Source organism: Nannobrachium achirus (genome assembly GCF_963921795.1).
Source record: "Nannobrachium achirus genome assembly, chromosome: 22".
Taxonomy (NCBI): Eukaryota; Metazoa; Chordata; class Actinopteri; order Myctophiformes; family Myctophidae; genus Nannobrachium; species Nannobrachium achirus.
This window is the reverse complement of record NC_137829.1, coordinates 34,221,607-34,245,697: the sequence shown is the minus strand read 5'-3', so window position 1 is coordinate 34,245,697 and position 24,091 is coordinate 34,221,607. Positions and strand designations below refer to the sequence as shown.

Sequence of the window (24,091 nt, the reverse complement as noted above, 5' to 3'; positions counted from 1 at the left end):
CTCAAATCTTTGCTTCTCCGGGGTTAGGGTTAGGGTTCTGGGTTCCCTGGAACTAAATATTTTGAGATGGGGGTCCACGGCCAAACACATCATTTTGGGGTTCAACACACGTTTTTCAGTAAACCGTCGGGGTTCAGAAAGGCATTTGCGGAATCGGGCCTCAGGCAAACCAGAAACCTCCTACCTTCTACCGTGAGCTTTGCGGAGCAGGAGTACTCTCCGACCTGCACGCTGTACGTGCCGTCGTCCTCCAGCGCCACCTGCTGGATGATCAGCTTGCGGATGCCGCCCTCGCTGCTGATCTCGAAGCGCTCGCCGGGCAGGACTACGTTGTGCCCTTTGTACCAGCGGATGCTGCAGCGGGGGTTGGACACGGTGCAGTCCAGGAGCACGCGGCTCTTCTCCACCGCCGTCTGGTCCTGCAGGGGCTTCACGATGCTCACAGGAAGCTCTGAGGAGGACAAACACCCTCGGTTTAGTCAGGAACACTCACGTCAGAGGGGATTTAACCATTTATTGCAACAAATGGAATACAGTACAGTTAAACTTGGCGTTAAAGCCCCCCCCCATAAAACATGATTATCTACTATTATGATTATACTAGGAGGAAGATTTCTTTTCCAAAAAAGTGTACAGAAAGAGTTAAAATTATGTTTGTATGTGGCCACATCCACCAGTTCATTGGTATGCGTGGTTGTCATGGTGGGTGGTGACCCAGCTGAAGTCAGCCACACCCACGTATGTTGGGTGAATGGTAATTAGGGGAGGGGTTGATTCTGTGATGTAATAAGTATCTATGTTTTTGGACCGGCACGTTTGACCCCACAAGGTGGCAGCCTACAGCTAAAACCCAAATAGAAAGGCAATACATAATTGCTCATATCAACCACACCAGGGGGTCTAATGAAGTTCTGTCAACCTCCTAGAGTAGACACATGAAAACTAGAAAAAGTACAAAACTATGGCACCGCCTCTTAAAAGGGCTCCGCGTTCGGAGATGCTCCCTGAATTCTGTTCATGCTTGCTTGCTTACTATACAAAATCAGGGAACTAGGGCATTCACCAAATATTAGAATACCGGTACTCGAATATTCGAATATCAAAGTCACTATTCGACGTTGTTCACCGAAGTTGAATATTCGCTTCTTTTTTTTCCTGAGTTGTCAATGCCCCTGGTGGATGAATTTGTTAATGCTCTATACCAGGGGTTCTCAAACCTTTTTAGGCCGCGACCCCCAAAATAAACATATTTGAACTGGGGACCCCCACCCTGACAAGCACTTGGAACTGTAGGTATTACATTTAAAGGGACTCGGTTCTGCAGATATATATTGTGAAAATAGCAGATCTACATGCTCACATGTAGATTGGCTATTTTCTGAGCGAGAGCGAGAGCTCTGATTGGATTATGACAGTGTGATGTAATGATCAGCAGATCTGTGAATGAGCAGGGGCGTCAATTGGGTATGGCAGGGGTATGCAGCTGCCATACCCTGGGTCCAGGGGGGAAAATAAAAGCTACTTTTAAATATAAATCCATGAATGTCTCTTTGTCTATCTGCGCTGGTTAATTATGTTGTTAAATTACAGTAAAATAACTACAAAATGCTAAATTGAACATAATGGTCACTTTAACAAGGTATTATAATTATATTTTCCACACTTGTATTCTCCCCATCTTGACAAAATGGTCTATTACCAGGTTCCTCAGGTCAGCTGCACAAGTGCAATGCATTATTGTTAATTGTGGCACTTTTACTAACATGCTAAGTTTAGCTGCACTTGAAAAACCATTCAGGCTGCCATATCAGCCCAAGAAACCGTAGAAACCTGTGTAAAAAATTGACAAAAGTTTTTTTTTTTTTTTCAGACATTGTGAAAATAGAACCGTGTTATCCAAAATGTAATGCCTATTTTCCATGAGGACTCCCATCTTTGCCATACCCTAGCTTTTGCTGAACTGACGCCACTGTGAATGAGGAATAGGAAAAGGATCTGACTAGCGGGCAAGATTCTCGTGTCCTGCATGAACTAACGCTATGCTTCATTTTATGTTCATGTTCACGCACAGTGGTCTGCTGAAAAAGTAATTACAATTATTACCTTTTTATTATTATTATTATTATTATTATTATTATTTACAACAGTGGTTCCCAAACAGTGGGTCGGGACCCATTTGTGGGTCACAGACCAAATTTTATTTTCTTTTATTTTCCATAACAATATTTATATTTCAAAGGAATTCCCGCCCTATACATTTTAAAACAAACAAACAAACACATCTAAAAAAAATCCACGAATTTGAAAAAAAGAAGAAAAAAAAACGTCTAATTTCTCTTTTGGGTCTTGAGATAAAAAGCTTGAGAATCACTGATTTACAAAACATGACATTTAGACAAAATGTGCTACAATAAGTCTTACTAGAATGCAAACATATTTCTTTGGGTACATATACAGTACATTATTGAGATGAAATTGGAACACGCATGGTATAAACCATTTCACAGTAGAATAGTACCTTCCACCTCCAGGCAGGCTGTAGATTCAACATGCCTGGCAACAAACTTGATTTCTCCTGAATCCTCTGCCCTCACGTTGCATATGAGGAGAAAATGTTTGGTCCCTGGAATGACAACAATGAATTAGGGATGGGACGATATGAAAATGTCATATCACGATTATTATGACAAAAGAAATCGCTGATAGTACAATATGTTATTGTTGTTTAACATGGTATAGATATCATTCTCAGTGTTAAAAGTCAATGCCATGATGTTTTGATCTGATAACTAATGCACGAGACGAGAATCTGCCCCACTCCAGGGACAGAAAGATTGACCAGCGAAATGTCAAAGTGTCCCGGACACTGGATAATGAGAAACCAAAACATTCTACATCCTTGCTTCTGAGTTCACGAGACTCAGTCACAACACCATCTCATGATCCATTGTTATGTTTAATGGTCCAATCATAATGTGACTAATGTATTTTATGCTGTACACATTCAACTATATATGTGGAATCATTATGCTTTGTACTCAGAGAAACTATGGGTGAGAAAATGCTCTATACTGTACTTGTACAGTACTTTGAACTCTGACTAAACTTCAACACAAAAACGCATATTCTCCGGTGTGGTCTCATTCATTGTGTGGAGTATTTTATTATGATTGGGGGAAAACTGTTTATCCATATGGAATATGATCCAAAATTCCATCAAATGGCCCATTCGATTGCCGGATTAGCTCCGAGGAGATATTGGGGACTCAACGTTGTTGAACTCATTTTGTCTTCTCCGCTGCTAGAACCAGTTACGGATTTCTACTGATTTGACGTTTATGGATTCGATACAGCTGGACAGTTTGTTTTGGAATCCCACTTCGTTCATCTCTGCTAGTAACAACCAGCCGAGGATATTATCAGACGTTTCCCCTGACTCCCACGGAGTAACACTGAAAGGACTCCCTCCACGGTTTTTTCCTCCTGCGCACGGAGAAATTACCATGGGACTTGAGAAGTGTGTATAAAGCACACAGTGTAAGTTTTGAGTTTATTCATGCCTTTTTGGACTGAAAATCACAGATGGGTACTTAAAGATTTGTACCGGCTAAGTTAGAGAATTGCTACCTCTAGCCCAAGCTGCGTTTTTATCATTTTTATTGTTTAATGTTTTGTAGTCTATTGTTTTATCGCTTTTCGTTGCACGTTTGAGTAACAGAATAGGGACGGCGGTTTCCTGTTCTGAGGACATAGCAGACTGTTGGTCACAGATTCATGCTTGTCCATATTATTAGTTGGTGTTATTTAGCACGAGACTCCAGTTTAGTGTTGCCAGGACGAAAGTTATTTCTGTCCTGAAGGAAATCTTTACACGATTTTGTTTAGTGTACCCAGAACAAAAGCAATTGTTCTGAAGGGAGAATCTCTTGGCCAGTGCATAACCCAGCCACTTAACCACATAACAAATCGCGTGGTTATTTTATTAATAATAGCTGTTTCCAGCTACTTAATCACATAAGAAATAGCGTGGTTATTTTAATTGGTAGATTTCCTTTATGTTCCAGAACAGAACGTTCTGACGGAAATCTTCATGCTTTACGCTTACACGTCTTTGTTTTCGTCTCAGTCTTATCTTATTTTATTTTATTTAATTTCCGTCTCAGGCGACTCTGAGATGTTGAATACAGGAGCTTTTTATCTCAGCGCTCCTAAGAACATTTTTAAGAAACATGACCATTCAAGCTAAAAAAGCCCCCTGCTCCGAGAAGCAGTGTTTTTATCGTGTAAAACCTGGACCCACACGGATGAAAGGTTACAATCTGAACCCAGAACCTCTTTTTAACCCGGACCTCAAGTCATTCTGGAAGATCATCGGGGACTCCCAGTTATCAACACTGCCTAAAACTTTTCCTGGAACATGTCAATGGATATGTGCGGAGCTGTGGAGAAATCGGACATTATTTGCCACTGGATGTTCGAACCTCATCAGGAAGGAACAGAGGACGCAAGCAATGTTTTCAAGATGCTGAAGGGCTTGACAGAGCCCCCCCCCCCCCCCAGCCGAACCTGGCTGGCCTTTCACTCACAACGCGATGGGGCGCGTTGTGAGCTTGTCGATCTGCTACGTGACTTTCATGGATTACAATGTCCTGAAAAGAACAAACACTCTTGACCCTTGGGACGCCCCGAGATAATGGTACTATATATTTTGTTTACTTTTGACTAAGAACGACTTCTGGAAAGAAAAAAAAAAGAAAAATCAAGTTCTGACTGACAAACCTGTGTGTTAAATGTTTTTGATAATCTATCTCTGTCTAATCATCTCTAATCCAATTTTCCTCCCCTGGTTACATTTCGGTTTGTCTATTATGAAAGCAAGAAAATCAAACCAAGTATCAAGTGAGCGGTGCTACTTCTGTGTACAATATGGTACAATATGTGCTTGGCTTATGCTGCTTGCTTGCTGCTTGCCCGCGCTCGCTTGACCGATGCTTACATTTTGGTTTATTATTGTTTTATTTTGGAAAAAAACTATGAGGGGATTGCTGGAATTGTTTTTTATTTCATTTTTCTTATTTTTACCTTGAGAGGCCACGAGCCGATTCAGTTTCTGTGTGACCTTGCTCTCTCTCTTTCTCTCTCAAAAATGGGTTTCATTCGCTCTTGTTCTGTATAATCTACTGTTTACATTCTAATACAGGGCTTGATAACAATGTGCTGGGGTTATATTTGAATCTGTCTTATTTGAATCTGTCTTGGGTTTTTCTCCCTCTGTTGGTGTTCTAACTCACTTGCCTGGTTTGCAAAACTAGGAATTATTTACACATATGACTGTCTCTCTCTCTCTCTCTAAAAAGGGATCTCATTCACTCTTGTTATGACTACACTCGTACTGATAACAACCAACGCTTGGGTTTATTTGAATGTTGCTATGTGATGCCCCTAACGTCTTAATAATTTTTTTTTCCCATCAATGACAGGTGGGCTTTATTTTATTTTAGGGGACAGGACGGACTAATGACATGGCAGAACAGGTATAGTGGAACTAACTCCACTAACTCGCTACCAACTTAACTGACTGATTATCAGTGACTGACTGACTGACTGACTGTTTTATTTCAATTTTATTTTAACCAGTTTTCTCCTGTCCTCCTGTTTTGTCGTGAAAAACACTATTTCCTGTGTAACAACTGAACCTTGTTCTTTCAAACCACACCTTATGGACATGAACCAAAAACATTTACTTTTACCATTCTTAACACATAAACTGCAGTATGGGTTAAGGATGGAAGAGGCCTAGCCCTGCTTTACTCAACCTTTAATTTCTCATGTTGGTTTATTTTTGGTAATACTTTATCCTCTTTACTTGAGTAAAAGCAGGCTGAGACGGTTCCAAAAACAATTTAGATGGCTGGGCTCCATTCAAACCCGTTCAGTCAAATTCCACAATTATTACAACCCTACTGGGCTTATACGGGATTACACATTATGGAAAAAAAAAAAAAAAATGACATTATGATTATGTTATGTATTTTTATTATTATTATTTTACTTCTTTAAAGTCTCTCTCTCTGGGACACTTTCAGTAGAGAGCCTTTCAGCAGGCCTCGCTAACTATTGTTTTGGGAAAACCTTATCTTGTTATGATACACTTCCCCCCTCACAGGCCTGGAAGCTCACTAACTCTGACAGTGAGCAGAATCACTGTCCATCCACAAGGTTTACTGTACCTCTGGACCATCTGTTTCTCATTTAACCATATTGCCTCCAAACATCAACAAAACAATTTTTGTCACACCCAATATTTTTGGCTGTGGCAAACGGGAGGGAATGTGTTTGGAGAATTAATATTTAGAATTAATATTTTTTCATTTATTTTCTGAATTCATATTTCATTTTCTGATTTCATATTTTCATATTTCATTTTGTTTTCATTTCATCCCATTTAAATATATTTCACCTTATTGAAGTTGATTCCAATCCTCAACAGGGTTAATCTGTTTCCCCTAACAGAACAAACTGACACAACTTGTGTCCTCTTTTGGTGATGTATCTAAACATTTCAATTTAATTTCTATATATAAATACCTTATTGCCTTACATTATGGATTGATTTGTCCCTGTCTTTTCCCTTGTCTTACAGATAAAGATATTTTGAGATGATAATTGAGAATGAGTTGACAGACACATACTTCACTGCATGTCTGTCCAAAGTGGAAATGTCAAAAAGGATGATTGAAAAATCCATATGTATTTCGTGAGTATGAAACTGCATCACACACGTTTTCCCGCTGTAAAGTTTTTTTTCAGACCTTGACTCGGACAAAAGCCAGTAAGGAGGAATAGACAGTTGGCTTTAAGGCGGCTCCGGTTTGACACCTCACTATAAATGTCCCCAACCTGCAGGGACAATTAAGACCACTCATTACCTAAAGGTAACCTCGGAGGTGTACGAATTATGACCGCCAAACGGCTGATTTTCGGATGCTGTCTAAATACATTTTGAATGCTTTTGTCTTTAACCTAAATTATGGTAAAGAGTCAAGTTCGTCTTGTTTTGACTAAAATCGGCCCCAAATTGTAATAACCACCCGGGAACGTGATGCTGATGTGTTTTTATCTTGCTTGACATGGATAATTTCCAATCAATCTTCGACACATTGAACCTTTGTAAAATACATATATATAATAATTAATAATTAAGACAATAAAAATCTTTTACCTCTACTTAAAAAACAAAAACAAAGTTCAATTATGATATTCTGATTTAAATACCTTTGGAAATATACAGTTCTTTTGACTCTACTCTTCAAAAACTATCGAAATGTTTTTGACTTAAATTGTTGTTTATGCTGCCTTGACATTTAACACTTCAAATGCTATCTCAGGAGGGAATTGATAGTACAATATGTTATTGTTGTTTAACATGGTATAGATATCATTCTCAGTGTTAAAAGTCAATGCCATGATGTTTTGATCTGATAACTAATGCACGAGACGAGAATCTGCCCCACTCCAGGGACAGAAAGATTGACCAGCGAAATGTCAAAGTGTCCCGGACACTGGATAATGAGAAACCAAAACATTCTACATCCTTGCTTCTGAGTTCACGAGACTCAGTCACAACACCATCTCATGATCCATTGTTATGTTTAATGGTCCAATCATAATGTGACTAATGTATTTTATGCTGTACACATTCAACTATATATGTGGAATCATTATGCTTTGTACTCAGAGAAACTATGGGTGAGAAAATGCTCTATACTGTACTTGTACAGTACTTTGAACTCTGACTAAACTTCAACACAAAAACGCATATTCTCCGGTGTGGTCTCATTCATTGTGTGGAGTATTTTATTATGATTGGGGGAAAACTGTTTATCCATATGGAATATGATCCAAAATTCCATCAATCGCGATCTACAGTATTATCGCGATAATCAAAATCCGTTATCCTGGGGCAGAACATTTGCCAAAAAATAGCAGATCTACAAGCTCACAATTGATAGAGAGTGAAAAAAAGACTGTATCAAGTACGTATAAGTACCTTTTACCAAACGTTTTAACACTCACTTTTTCTTTTCTCTAATTACAATCTAAAATATGAACCCTTGTTGTAAAAAAACAAAGTTGTCCTTTAAGTGATACCGGAGAGAGAGACAACAATCACGCATGCTGTACTGTAGGCCTACATTTGAACTGTGTTCTAATTGTTTTGGCATTTTTAGCACCCTCTGGTGGATACATTTGGTGGGCATTCAGTACAGTAAACATACTCTCATAGGAGCTCAGAACAATTTGGGATTGTTATCAGGGATTATTGTAGCTCTGGTCCATCGCTTTCACCTCCCGCATTGCTCCCGGTGAAGCTCTGACAGACCCGTCGGGAAACGCATGGACTCGAGATTGTCGGCCCCGCCGAGCGCTCAATACTAGTGAAAATAAACAAAACCGTTTCACTACTCACCAAACCAAAGGTCGTTTTGCGCTGTTGAAAGTCTATTCTCCGCGGTGGTGAACCCCTCAGCACCCCACCTACTCTGTAAAATACATTATTTTTGTCAAGAAAAAAAACGCACCCACCTCGAGCCACCTAGCGGCCACCGCAGATACAATGGTTCACAACCCGGAAATAAGCGGCGGTCGAGTTGGATGCACTTTATTTCATGACAAAAATAATGTATTTTACAGAGTAGGTGGGGTGCTGAGGGGTTCACCACCGCGGAGAATAGACTTTCAACAGCGCAAAACGACCTTTGGTTTGGTGAGTAGTGAAACGGTTTTGTTTATTTTCACTAGTATTGAGCGCTCGGCGGGGCCGACAATCTCGAGTCCATGCGTTTCCCGACGGGTCTGTCAGAGCTTCACCGGGAGCAATGCGGGAGGTGAAAGCGATGGACCAGAGCTAGGATTATTGATGCATTCAAATATAAATCACTACCGGTGGTGTAAAGTAACTAAGTACATTTACTCATGTACTACTGCACTTAAGTACAATTTTGAGATACTTTTACTTCTACTCCACTACATCTCAGAGGCAAATATTGTACTTTTACTCCACTACAATTATTTGAAAACGTTAGTTACAAGTTGCTTGGTAGATTTAGATTATCATTACATTTCGGCCATTTGAAAATAGCTGATCTACAAGCTCACAATGCATTGCAACACGATGCATTGTGAGCTTGTAGATCGGCTATTTTCAAAAGAGTTTCATATAATTCATATATTTGAAAACTTTCTGCATAATGAGTAGTTTCTACTTTTGGTACTTTGAGTACATTTTGATACCAATACTTTGGTACTTATACATTTTTCATTCCAGACTTTTTACTATTTCTATTTCTACATTACAGTATTGATACTTTCACTTAAAGTAAAACTTGTGAGTGCTTTTCCCTCCACTGATCATCCCTATGGGTCCTCCACATACAGTACAGTACAGTACCTTCTTGACGGATCTTTACGGTGGTGGTGGGTCGTATCTTCTCTCCGTTCTTATACCACTCCCCCGGAACGTCCTCGATGTTGATCTCACAGACAAACACAGCGTTCTGGTCCTCCTGGATGTCCAAGTCCTCCAGGCCCTGCACGATCTGCAGCTCACGCTCTGTCAAACAATGGGTTATTTGGATCAGATAGACGTTGATTTCGTAGACCAGGGGTCTTCAACGTTTTCCGGCCAAGGACCCCTTAGCTGAGAGAGAGATGAAGCAGGGACCCCCTCTAAATATTGTATAAAATATATAAATATAAATGTGTGATGCAGATTTACATCGATTTCACAGATTCATAGACTTGTTTGACAGCACTGTCATCAGTCTATGTTGGATTCCTGTTTTTAGTTAACTTGACCTTTCACTCTGTAATTGGTCTGCTCTTTTTTTATTTCTACACCAAACCTATTTGCCAAAAATAGCCGATCTACAAGCTTGAGAGCTTGTAGACCTGCTATTTTTGGCTAAAGTTCTCCTCAGAATAGTGATGTGAGGGTTCAAGTTATTAATTTAAAAAAATGATCCTATCACAAAGATTTGGCGGCCCCCCTGTAGTAACTCTGAGGACCCCCTAGGGGTCCCGGACCCCCTGTTGAAGACCCCCGTCGTAGACTAAAACTATGACGAAAAATGCTCCTTCATTGACTACCTTATTTCACTGAAACTAAATAAAGACTAAGCTATGATGACTATAACTATACGGCTAAGTATGTTGACAATTTCGTCAACAAATTAACTTAAAATTAAACTAGACTAAAATGTTAAGGAGGGACTAGTGGAGATCCAGTAGAACTAAAAGACACGTACATCATTTTATGATTGGTTGTGCTCTGAAAATAGCCGATCTACAAGCTCACACCGCGGCGTGCTTTCAGCATGCAACCAAGTGTAAAACCACCATCAACCAAGTGTAAAACCACCATCAAGGCCGGACAAAATACATTCTAGACACCACACACACGCATGCACGCACACACACACACACACACACACGCACGCACGCACACACGCACACGCACACGCACACACACAGCTCATAGACAGCTAGACCCTTGAGGTGCAGAGCCATGGTACTACAAATGGAATCATGTGGATCTATGATGTACTGTATGTATGATTTGATCTGAGCCATATTAACTTCCATGATAAGATTAAAGTGAAACATTTCAAAACATATAGAATATGTGTGGGGAGTAACTTGCTTGGCATAGCATACTGGCAGTGTGTACAAGGAATCTGCTGTGCTGCCTCCGGGCGACTGATTTCCCCCCTTGGGATAATAAAGGTATCTATCTGATCGGACCAGCAGTATGAGATTACACAGACACAGACAGACAGAATGCTGAACAAGACACACCCATTTCCACATGGCTTAATTACCCCAAAGGAGCCACGCCAAAAAACGTAATCGGCCATTTTAAAGATTTTCAGTCTACTACACTGCCTTCAAATCCAGTCCTACTGAATATCCATTGCTGAGCATTGGTCACCAAGTTATGGCTGTTTTAAATGTTAGACACTGCTGTAAGACTGCTGTAGTGCCCCATACTGTATGTGTGCAATTTACGGTTTTCTTTGGTGTGACTATTCGCATGGATGGACGGATTGGACTAACGGTGTGCATGTGGCCCCGGGGGACCCTGAAGTGGCCCCTGGGGTGACTGTTGTCATGACAGACCCCTGAACAGTGTGTGTACCAAGTTTGGTGCGGACAGGAGAGACGGTTTGCATGTTACATTTGTGACGTCCACCGTCGGTCCGCCCAACCGCCTACCCACCCTCTACTAGGCCAGTGGTTTTCAACCTTTTTCGTATCAAGGTCCATTTTCTATTCAGCATTTGAGCCACAGACCACTATTTGATGAGATGTAGCCTCTCAGACTCAACACTTAGAAGATTTTGTCTACAGTACCATGCTGTTTTGATGTGGTGCCATGGGAGAGATAACAGGAAACGTTGATCAACATAGCAATTATTCTACATTCTCTAATAGTGTAGACTTTACTTTAAATTAAGTAGTGCAGATGTTATAATTTAACTCTTGGAAGCGTAAAATAAAACCAAATGGTTTCATTTTACACTCTCGAGCTAAAGCTCTATAAAGGTCCATTTGGTTACCAGCTGGGGGCCACCTGGAAACCCCTCAAGGACCACTGGTGGTCCCCGGACCACCCGCAGCTAACTCCTGTACCTATGTCTATGTCTTAAATGTAGACATTGTGTTGTATAAATGGCTGTGTTTCCCAAAGCAATTTTAGCCCATCGTAGCTCACGCATGGTCGTAGAGACCAAGCCCCGAGTTTACATGGGTTCGGGCAGAGCGACTTATTTAGCCCCCTACAACTACACCATCATTCAGATTTCACAAACAAATTGCTTAATAAAGTCTCACACCTGTCTAAATACGGTACGGCATTCTATAATTACCCGTATCCTCTGTGTTCTTTAACTGGGAACACATTTTTGTGTATGGGAGGGGCTTACAGTACATGTACAGTATGTAGCAACATATTTGTTTTTGTAGGCTAATTTCTGATTTAGGCCTAACTTAGGCCTAAATGGGTTAATAAGAAGCCTTTTTATCCGATCACTGTCTGTTTATCTCGGTTGGTGCGCATGGGGAACGCCAGGAAATACATAGGAAAACAGAAAGCGATCGGATAAAAAGGCTTCTTATTAAAGAACACAGAGCATACAGGTAATTATAGAATGCCGTACCATATTTAGACAGGAGTGAGACTTTATTAAGCACTTTGTGAAATCTGAATGTTGGTGTAGTTGTAGGGGGCTAAATAAGTCGCTCTTCCTGAACCCATATAAACACAGGAACATGACGGTCGGGGCTTGGTCTCTACGACCATGCGTGAGCTACGATGGGCTAAAATCACTTTGGGAAACCCGGCCAATGTCCTTACCATAGACCTCCACTGTGCAGGCGGTTGAAACCTCCGCAGAGTCGCAGGTGTAGATGCCAGAGTCACCGACGTTGCATTTCATGATCTGGAGGAAGCGCTTTCTTCCCATAGCATAAATGCGCACGTCCTTGCATGGCTTCACTTCAGCCCCATCCTGGAGATGAAGAGAGGAGCAACCATTCGAATGTTGACCACATTAACGCTGGCGTCCCTGTTAGGCCAGTCACAGTTATTACACAATCACCTATTATTTAATTAGGCCTAGAATTATTGAATGCTTTAACTATTGAAAAATAGCAGATATAAAAGCTCACAGCGCGGCACCGAGTGCCGCGCTGTGAGCTTGTAGATCTGCTATTTTTGAAAAAGTTGTGAAAATGTGTGCAAATCATTGAATATTATGTATTTTTGAAGCGAACGTTTGTAACTCAAATTTTGCTTCTGGGGGGTCCCTGGAACTAAATATTTTGAGATGGGGGTCCGTGGCCAAATAAATATCATTTTGGGGGTCCTTCACATGAAAAGGTTTGAGAACCACTGACATAGTAGTTTCTCAAGAACAGACAAACTGAGCTCCAGTTAAGTGAAAAGGAACTTTTCTTTGACGATGGCCGGCCAGATTGCTGACATAGAAACATAGGTTTTTCAAAAAACCTAAGGTTTCAAAATAAACTTATCGGGTCAAAAACTATCGGGTCAAAATTCAAATTTTCACAATTTTTCAAAAATAGCAGATCTACAAGCTTGCAGCGCGGCACTCGGTGCCGCGCTGTGAGCTTGTATATCTGCTATTTTTCAATAGTTAAAGCATAAAGTAATGATACACATTACACAATAATGTATACCCGTTCTAAATGGGTTAAGATAATCACAATTACTTTTGCATAATATTCATAAAAGTGTTGAAAAGTGTTCATACATTTTCTAACACGTTTAAACATTTTGGAAATAGACGTTCTACAAGTTGAGGGGGCGCAGGCAATCTGACATCTAAAGCAGGGGCGGTCACTTTAAACTGTCGACTCGCCCTTGTCAAGAGTTGAATTGTGTTGAACTTATTTCTGCGTGATGCGTAGAAGCGCGTCTATTCACAGTGCAGGTGCAGCCTAGCTCTTCACTTACAGTAACATAGCTTGTGGTTTGTGCACTAATTGGCTGTGCCAACCAGTGGTGTAAGTAACTAAGTAAATTTACTTAAGTACTGTACTTAGGTACAATTTTGAGGTGTTTGTACTTTACTTGAGTATTTCCAGTTTTCAGTACTTAATACTTCTACTACATCTCGGATCCAAATATTGTACTTTTACTCCACTATAATTATTTGAAAACTTTAGTTAATAGTTACTGCAGATATAATATAATATATAATATATGCAGATATAAATCATTATATTATAAAACAAACATTAATCCACTTTAGCCCTATTCTATGCAGTATTGAGAGATGAAGCCCAGATTCCATATAGTTTCATCGTTTGACAGCACAATCATCAGTGTATTTTGTATTCATGTCAATTTATGTTATCAGATATTTAACCACTTGAACCGTCAATACTTAATAAACTTGACCTTTCACTCTGTACTTAGTGTGCTCTTTTTTCCCCTCTACACCAAACCTCTTTGCCGAAAATAGCCAAACTACAAATAGGTCCTTCACATGAAAAACTTTGAGCGCCACTGACATAGAAACATAGGTTTTTCAAAAAACCTTAGAAGGATTTGAAATATTCAAAGACTTGATCTTTGAAAAATAGATGTAGCCTAAAATAGCAGATCTACAAGCTCGCACTGTGAGCTTGTATATCTTGATATTTTTCAATAGTTAAAACACAAAATAATGAAGAACATTCATGGGGGCCTGCAGTGAATCCTTGTACCCAGGGCCCAGAATATGGTGAAACACCCCTGTTCTGGCTTACAGAGATGCAGTACTCGCCTTGCTCCATTTGACATCCACATTGTGTCTTGACAGCTCACATTCAATAGAAATGACTGATGCTTCAGCACATCTTTGGTCCTCCAGCTTTCTGAGAATCGTCACCGGGGGCTCTGGTTGCAGAAAAACAAAACAAAACAAAACAAAACATGATGGTTTATTTAACAGAAGCTTAGTTTCGTACTTGAGTGTCCATAGCTTGACGAGTTGACGTGAATATAGCTGTTCCAGGCAAACATGCTGTTTAATTGTAAATGTATTTAAAGGACAACTTTAGTTTTTTACAACAAGGGTTCATATTTTAGATAATTAGAGAAAAGAATAATTAGTGTTAAAATATTTTCATTTACTGCTTTATATTGTTGCATGCGTACAAGTGGCTAAATATGTATTTTTAGCCACTTTAAAATCACTAAAATGATAGAAGTAAATGAAAACATTTTAACTCTCATCTTTTGTTTTCTCTGATATGAACCCTTGTTGAAAAAAAAAAACAAAGTTGTTGTTTAAAGAATGATTACTGAAAAGGCTTGAAACCCAATATCCCACATCAGAGACCATGAGATATTTTGTGGCAGTTCTACTTGTTAACCAGCAGGTGTCCTACCTGCCACTTGGATCTACATTTCTCGATGCATGCACAGGGTGACCACCTCCAAACACTGTTCCTTCCAGGGGTGTAGTTGTCCCCATTTAAAATGAAGCAAACACGGAACTGAAAGTATGACTGGCCGGTAGTAGCGCTGTTCTGGCACCAGAAGCAACATGTTCTCCATAGGATTCCATTCATTTCCCCCAAACTTTAACATTTGATTTTCTTACCTTAATAAACATTGTCATAAATACTTTATGGTTCTTTTCGCTAGTTTAAAGCCTCGTTTCAATCACCATGATGTGCGTTTTGTAAAAATAATGGTCCAATTTATGTTATATTTCATGTTATAGCAGGGCATGCTGTAGGAGGGGCTTGTGATGATTCTTCTTCGTGTGCTTTATTTTTCGGCAAGCTCAAGACAATGTCCCTGCGGTTGCACGTGACCGTAACATTCGAGATGGTACCATTTCTACAATGAACGTTGATTTCTACAATGATGGTGGCACCCATACAACGGCCAAAAAAAGCTTCATTTGCGCAGCATAGAAACCAATGGCTTTCCACTGTCCATATTTGTTAACAGTCTATGGTTCTTTCCCACAATCTGAGTCTGGACTTTGGCCTATAGGCAGCTTGAAAAGTGGGCGGGAATACTTGCCTTTACAGACAGACTCCTCTAACCAATCAGCGTAGCAAAACATCTGACTTCATCTCTGACTCTCTCATGATACAAGGATACTAACTAACCTAACTAACCTAGTGTTATTTCAGAGTTACATCGAGGGCAGCCATTGTTGTTTTGAAAATGCCGCAGCAAGCGGCAGCATGTATTCTGCGTCACCATCTACACATGGACCAATCAGGGGAAGCTTTTCACTTGTTGTGCGGACAGCAGTTGAAACGCAGTCACTGATTGGCCCCGATCATTTTCTGATTTCTCATACTCGCTGCCCATAGGCCTAAGTCCAGACCTGATACTGGGGAAGGAATGAGTGAGCACAGTATCAGGGCTGGCTTGCCAGGCTAGTATTTATCCATAATGCAGGGATGTCCGATATTATCGGCCTCCTGATCTTACCATCATCACTGTAATTCCTAATATTCCATCATTTCCAAGGGCTTTTGGTGAGAAATGAGACAGACAGTGTGTGTGTGTGTGTGTGTGTGTGTGTGTGTGTGTGTGTGTGTGTGTGTGTGTGTGTGTGTGTGTGTGTGTGTGCGTGTGCGTGTGTGTGTGTCCAACTGACGATCGTTGACGCTCATTCATTTTATAGGCATGAAGGCAATTATGCTTCTGCACTGTCAAATAGGTCAACATCTAATGTAGGAGAAAAGTCTGCATATATCGGTATCAATTGATATTGGTATTGGAAATTAGGAGTGTGACAATATTGTAATATCGGATATCGGCAAAAAAGTCAATATCAGATGCCCCTACTATGTAATAACATACTTGCAACATGCAGATTGGTTAAAAGTTCTGAATTGTAGCTTTAAAGCGATATTTCACTTTCAAAACAACTTTTTGTAATTTTATCGTCTAATCAGGCTTTTATGAACACCCTGGACAGTTTTTAATTTGCTTGATTCAATATTTAGATATTTAATGTAAATGTTATCAGGCCCTGCCTGCCCACGCCTCCTCCCCATACACACCCATTGTAACTTCAAACTCCATTTTAACCATGATAGATTCATTAAAAACACCATTATTTTTTATGGAGCAAAAAATAATGGGTGTTTTTATTGAATCTATCATGGTTAAAATGGAGTTTGAAGTTACAATGGGTGTGTATGGGGCCCTCCTCCTGGAGGAGGAGGACTGAAGGCATTTACAGCAAATATCTAAATATTGAATCAAGCAAATGAAAAACTGTCCAGGGTGTTCATAAAAGTCAAACGTTTTTTTTTGTGTGAAATATCCCTTTAAAAGAAGAATTGAACAAGATGAAATATTGATAGGCTTAATAGGCATAATGTTATTTGCTTCTTTATGTGCATTTAAAAAAATGATAAAACAATAAATTAGCTTTTACAGTATCTACATTCTACTTACTCTAGGCCCGATGACGCTCAAACACTATTAGTACTACTTGACAAAGGCATTGGCTACATACTGTACCAGCAGCACCAAACATTTCTAAATGTATAAAACTTTATTTCCCATCTTGGTTAGCCAAGCAGCAGAATGAGGTCTGCCAGGAACCAAGTGTTTGGCTATGGTGTACAGTGCTTTTAATTGAAAGAATCCATGTGTAGCGATTCGCGATGAGCTGGGATTGAACCCGAGGCTCCCACTCGCCAGACCGATGTGCAACCTGTCGTGCCAATAGGACTGAGCCCGATTGGCAGGGCTGTTGTGCCGCCTGGTCTTAGCTGTACTAACTACAAGGGCTGCACATTTCATTCAAATGCAGTATTAGCTAATTGTAGTAGTGTAGCGTAGTTTTGGCAACTTGATAATGCATGCTAAGGTTTCGACAGTGTGATGTTATTGTGTAAATATAGCTAGCTAGACTGCGTGAGGTTCTCAGCCTGCTGACATTGCATTGGTAGTACGTACTGTAGAATGGAGCTATTTGCAGAACCCTCATCATGAAGCATTGTGCAAACAGACAGACATGCATGTTTCAGTGTTTAGCAGTGGTGTAAAGCAGTGGTTCTCAACCTTTTCAGGCCGCGACCCCCAAAATAATCATATTTTATGGGGAACCCCCCAGTTAAAATGTAACTGAGTCATTACATTTTGTATAACACGGTACTATTGTGAAAATAACCGATCTACATGCCCACAACGCCTTGTGTTGCGAGGCGTTGTGAGCATGTTGATCGGCTATTTTCACAATTTCTGCCTCTAATATTTTACACTTTGGCCAATGTTTAATTTGTCATTTTAGAGATATTAAAAAGTCCTTACATTGTCACTTTAAAAATGTGTATAACCTATACACTTTGGTTTGTTTACTGTTGAGTGAGAAAACAACAATGCACATTAAGTTAATAATCTGGGGACCCCCCAAATAATTTGGGGCGCCCCCTGGGGTTCCCGACCCACAGGTTGAGAACCACTGGTGTAAAGTAACTGATCACACATTTACTCAAGTACTGTACTTAATTACAACGTTGAGGTACGTTTACTTCACTTGAGTACTGGTATTTACGTTTTCTGATAATTTATACTTCTACTCCCCTATACGTCTCAGAGAAGCAAATATTGAACTTTTTTACTCAGGTACAAGCATTTGAACATTTTAGTTACAAGTTACTTTGCAGAGAAACATACTGTAGGCCTACTGTACATAACCACATAAGCCAGGGATCTTCAACCTTTTCAAGGACCCCTTATTTGAGAGAGAGATGAAGCAGGGATCCCCACAACCTTTTCATAGTTCCATAACGTTTCATTGTTTGACAGCACGATCATCAGTGTATTTTGGATTCATGTCAATTTGTGTTTTCAGATATTTAACCACTTGAACCGTCAATAATCAATAAACTTGACCTTTCACTCTGTACTTGGTTTGCTCTTTTCCCCCTCTACACGAAACCTCTTTGCCAAAAATAGCCTCGCAACGCGAGGCGTTGTGAGCTTGTAGATTAGAATATGGACGCTTAGGGTTCAAGTGGTTAATATAAAAAAGGAGGAAAAAAAGGTTTCTATTACACAAAGATTTGGAGGACCCCCTGTAGTAACTCTGAGGACCACCTAGGGGTCCCGGACCCCCTTTTAAAGACCCCTGACATAAGCCATTATTGGAGAGATAGATGACGGTCAGTTGGAGCGAAACATTGTTTTGTACTCAATAAAACTACTATTGTAAGTGAAGACCGTGTGAGTTTTCATGGTTGTAGAATTGTTAGCTTTTACTGTAGCTCTGCTGTTTTTGAAAAAGTTTGAAAGATTTAGAAAATAAAAATATATAAATAGCTTTGATATTCGTTTGCCTCAGCTCTGCTCAAGTTTTGTGACCTTCAACAACTGTGAGTGCTCCTGTCATTATGTGTTCCCTGTAACAACGTCCTGGTTTTAAAACATGAATTCATAAAGTAATTAAAAACTAATTTAGGCCTATGTAATCTGAATTACAAAAATAACTATAGTATAGTAACAATACAGTAGCACCTGTGTTACCTGTAGCCAGTGGTGGAAAGTACTAAGTACATCTACTTAAGTACTGTACTTACTGTCAAAAATATTATATATTATAATATTCGTACTTTACTGCAGTATTTCCAATTTCCAATACTTTCACTTCTCCTCCACGACATCTCGGATCCAAATATTGTACTTTTAGTCCACTACATTTATTTGAGAACCTTAGTTACTAGTTACTTTATATATTGATTATTGTTACAACACATACTTTAACCACTTCAACCCTTTAGACATTTTGACCTTTTGATAATAGCCGATCTACAAGCTCACAATGCGTTTTCAAAAGATTTTTATACTTTTGAAAACTTGAAATGGGACATTCTACATAATGAGTAGTACTTTTACTTTTGGTACTTTAAGTACATTTTGATGCCAATACTTTTGTACTTTTACTCAAGTACCTTTTTTATTATGGCTTTTTAGTTAACAGTATTGATACTTTTACTTACAGTAAGTAAAACATGTGAGTACTTTTCCCACCACTGCCTGTAGCTATCATAAAATATATTACTGTATTCTGTATACTGCTCCAGGTCATTTTAAATGGTTTAGTTTGATTAAATGTTGTACCCGTACTCGTGGCCCACACAGTAGCCTATATGTGTACACTACGGGAACTCCCAATGTACAGCGATGACATTTTCATCCAAGTGCCAGCCCTAGTCTTTCGACTCCCAGCTCAGCGGGATGAGACGTACTGAATGACTCCGCATGGCATGGATCAGGGGTGTCGCACCAAATTCTGGGCCCTGGGTACAAGGATTCACTCACAATTTGTGCTTTAACTATTGAAAAAAAAAGCAGATCTACAAGCTCGCAGCGCTTGTGAGCTTGTATATCTGCCATTTTTCAATAGCTAAAGTATAAAATAATGAAGGCCCCTCCACCTTGGGCCCTAGTAACTCAGTCCCACTCCCCCCCCCCCCTCTTGTGACGCCCCTGGGCATGGATTATCTTACGGTATGGAGGTTAAACTGGTGTCTGACAGATAAAGACTGTGAAGACGACTTTGCATGGGGTCGTGCTGGGCTATTTTATATTGACTGTGTAACGTGAGCCCGGATAGGAGCAGCGGTAGCAGAGCTGTCACTGCGTTCTATTATCATGCTGCTGTTTTGGCACTGGCTTTACTCGGAGTGTCTAGCCACCAGTCTGGGCCCACCGTGAAAACAAATGCCACGGTAAAATGATATCGCGGCTGATATTTAAATGTAAAGTCTCATATCAGGCATGGCGAAAGGAGCAGGGGCCAAGTTAGCCTACGGGCTGTGTGCAAAGTGACTGAAATTGGTTGCTTAAAGCTGCAATCTGGAACGTATTTTAATGAATAAAAAGACATTTTCGATACCTAAAAAAAAAAAAGGAGGAAAGAAATCTACAAACTATACAATAAAAACTGGTCAAATGTCCTGCGAATGCATTTTTTCCACATGTTTCTTTCCCTGTTTTGCCTTAAAAAATGTTATGGAGAATGGAGCGTATTTTTGCATAACCATGAAATGGCAAGAAACCACTCCATTCCCATTGAAAAGCAGAATCCATCTTCATAGGTAGATTTAAACCTCGATGGCGTGAAAATAGCAAAAATAGCTGATCTACAAGCTCAATGTTCTGCCGATTCACTGGAAAGCTACTGTCTTGCCAATGGTAGGACGTGAAATGACACATCTGTATGTATCTGTGGAAACAAAAGTAATGCCTCTACTACAATTCCAAGGGATTGCCAGCATGGGGGGTCCCTATTTAAAGGACAACTTAGTTTTTTTTACAACAAGGGTTCATATTTTAGATTGTAATTAGAGAAAAGGAAAGATGATTGTTACAATGTTTTCATTTGCTTCCTTCTATCGTTTTAGCACGTTTAGCGTGCTAAAACGAGGGGCATGCGTACGCATGGGGGCATGTGTACAAGTGGCTAAATGTCTTTTTAGACACATTAAGCCTGCAATTTCTTTATTGTTTTTTTTTACAGTAACCCCAGAAGTCACATCTGCCCATGAAAGATTGTGGTGCATCTTGGGAATGGGCTTATTCTGTGTAAAAATACATATTTAGCCACCTGTACGCATGCCCCCGGCCACTGAAATCAAAATAACCAAAGTCTCTGAAACGATAGAAAGGAGTAAATGAAAACATTTTAACTCTCATCTTTTATATTCTTTAATTACAATCTAAAAGTTGTCCTTTAAATGTGATTATTTGGCTCTTCCTAGATGGAACACCGGCTTACCATGGCGAGATATAGAGCTAAACTTCTTTGCCTTTTTTTTTTTTTTTTTTTTTCCTATTTTGAAAAACATTTTAAATCTACAAGCTCACAAAGTGTTGATGTAGATCGGCTAGTTAGACTATTTTCAAATGTTTTTTCAAAATGGTACAAAAGGGCAAAGACGAAAATATAGCTCAATATCTCTCCATGCCAAGCCGGGGTTCCATCTAGGAAGAGTGGTAGAAGTTTGTCTACCACAGTGGTTCTCAACCTTTTCAGGCCGCGACCCCCAAAATAATCATATTTTAACTGGGAACCCCTCACCCTGATGAGCACTAAGAGCTGAGGCATTACATTTTGTATAACACGATCCCGACCCACAGGTTGAGAACCACTGTTCTAATTGGCTGTACCTTTCACCACAAGTCTCGCAGACGTCTTCAGATTCTCCACGCAGAACGTAAAGGTCGCGGTGTCTTCGACTGCGAGGTTGGGGATGGTGAGGCTGTGGACTTGTCCCTTGGCACTGATACGCCAGTGGTTAGAAGGCTTTAGCTGGACTCCGTTTTTCAGCCAGGTGCCGGCGACATTAGCATGAGACAGCTCCACCTCGAAAGATGCCGTCTCTCTCTCTATGGTTCTGATGTCCACCAGTTCTCTATTTATCGCGATTTTCCTCGCTGTGAAGGAAATGGAAGGACATTTTTAACATAATGCTGAAGTGACTCTGACTCTCTCCTTGCTTCTGGGAGGGGGAGGAATGGGTGAGACCTGTCTCTATGACCGATAACTAACAGTCAGAGTGGTATAATGGTATATTATTTCACCAAAAAAAGTCATGGAAGGGGACATTTCCGGGGAGAGTTATTACACTATGCGATCTCAAAATCGGTCAAAATGACCTGTTAGTCACCCGTGTGTTAAAACCTTCCCTAAAACACCCTGGGCAATGATCCACATGTCCTCTTTTTTCTCCCCTGCATGAATCCCAAACTGCGGAATAAACGACCCCACACCATCAGGACTGCAGTCTGACACTGAACACCTCTTCATACTCCACCTCACTCCCTAGCAATCCCCTCTCCTTGTATCGTTTCCTATTTTAAATAATTTTTCATAAATGGTAGTTACAGTATACTATGCAGATCTATGTTGGTTACTTGCACACGTCTTATTTGGACTGAGAATGCTATATAAATAGCATGTTGTTTTAGACAAATTCAAGGTTTACCTGGTATCCTAGTTTCTCTACAGCACTAAATTGTTTTCTTTTCACTCTATTTATGTGACTATTCAGTATTTACCCTGTTGTTTGTTGATAATAGAATTCATAGAATTCTTTAGTCTGATTTCGTACACTTGTAAGTCGCTCTGGATAGTCTGTCTGCTAAATGCCTAAATTGCATTGTGTGCTTTCTCACGTTGACCTGCAGACTTCTGTAGCCAGCATGACCGACTAATATTTAACTGCACACTCATTTTGCAGACTGGAGGATGAGGCGATATTTTTGTCATTTCAATAACAGGCTTAACACTTCAAAACTGCCAACATTCAAAGGTGCCAACATTTTTCATTTACCGGTAGGCTATACCAAGACGGACAAGCATTCCCTGTGGAAAAAAAAGAAGTGTTTATTTTGGAGACCTGATGACAACAACCTTAGTTTTGAAGGCCAGCGGGTAAATTTAGACGCAATGAGAAAGGAGATCCAAATTCAGAGGAGGTGCCAACAGAAGCCTGAAGTCCAGACTGTTCCCTTCCCCACCCACGCTATAGTGTTGAAAGAACAGCCTCTAACTCACCCACGAGCCTGCAAATCAGGGCACTAAGTCACCTACGAAGCATGCACGAAGAAAAACTTACATGTTCAGTGTGCACGTCTTAATCCCCAGATGATGCCCAAACTAAGTCCTTTATGGGGTGCAAAAAGCTAGTAGTAGCACCCCTGAACAGCATAGAGGGCTGTGTTTCTGGAGCCATACTGCATGTGTGTAAATGGATTTGTGCAGTGGTGGAAAAAGTACTAAAATGTTTTACTTGAGTAAAAAGTATCAATACTGCAATGTAGAAATACTCAGTTACAAGTAAAAGTCCGGAATTCAAAATGTACTTGAGTAAAAGAACTAAAGTATTGGCATCAAAATGTACTTAAAGTACCAAAAGTAAAAAAAAAAAAATGTTTGAAAATAGCAGATCTACAAGCTCACAACACGTCGCATCGTTTTCAAAAAGCCAATCTTCAAAGTTACTAGTAACTAAAAGTTCTCAAATAAATGTAGTGGAGTAGAAGTAAAAGTATTGGAAATTTGAAATACTCAAGTAAAGTACAAATACCTCAAAATTGTACTTAAGTACAGTACTTAAGTAAATGTACTTAGTGACTTTACACCACTGATGGTATCCACATAATAGTTGGACATTCAGCCAAAATAGCCGATCTACAAGCACACAATGTGTCGACACATTGTGAGCTTGTAGGTCGGCTATTTCCGGCGACGAGATTTGCAGTAGAGGGGAAAAAAGGAGGGGGCCATGTACAGACCCCTGGCAAACGAAGTATACAGGGTTTAAGTGGCTAACGGCCAGAAAAATAAAAACAGGCTTGAAGATTAACTCAGCAGGCCCTTCCTTTGAACCTCCAATCCATTGGCCTTTTGACGCGCTTCATTAAACCATCAGGGCTCTAGTGATCTTGCGTCAATACATTCACAGCTGAAAAGTCAGCTTGGGCTGTGGAGCAAATCACCTGTCGGTAGGCATCATGTCGAGGTAGAACAGG

General features: G+C 40.1%; 1 protein-coding gene across 1 annotated transcript in view; it reads right to left on the bottom strand.

Annotated features, from left to right (window-relative positions):
* The window catches only part of obsl1b (obscurin like cytoskeletal adaptor 1b), a gene marked incomplete at both ends in the record, with an annotated part of 83,255 nt that overhangs the window by 1,877 nt on the left and 57,287 nt on the right, over positions 1-24,091 (bottom strand). The window contains 6 exons of the mRNA XM_080753464.1: positions 185-451; positions 2,519-2,623; positions 9,452-9,613; positions 12,416-12,569; positions 14,352-14,464; positions 21,725-21,991. Coding sequence (XP_080609590.1) covers positions 185-451; positions 2,519-2,623; positions 9,452-9,613; positions 12,416-12,569; positions 14,352-14,464; positions 21,725-21,991 — 1,068 coding nt within the window. The remainder of the gene's footprint in view (positions 1-184; positions 452-2,518; positions 2,624-9,451; positions 9,614-12,415; positions 12,570-14,351; positions 14,465-21,724; positions 21,992-24,091) is intronic.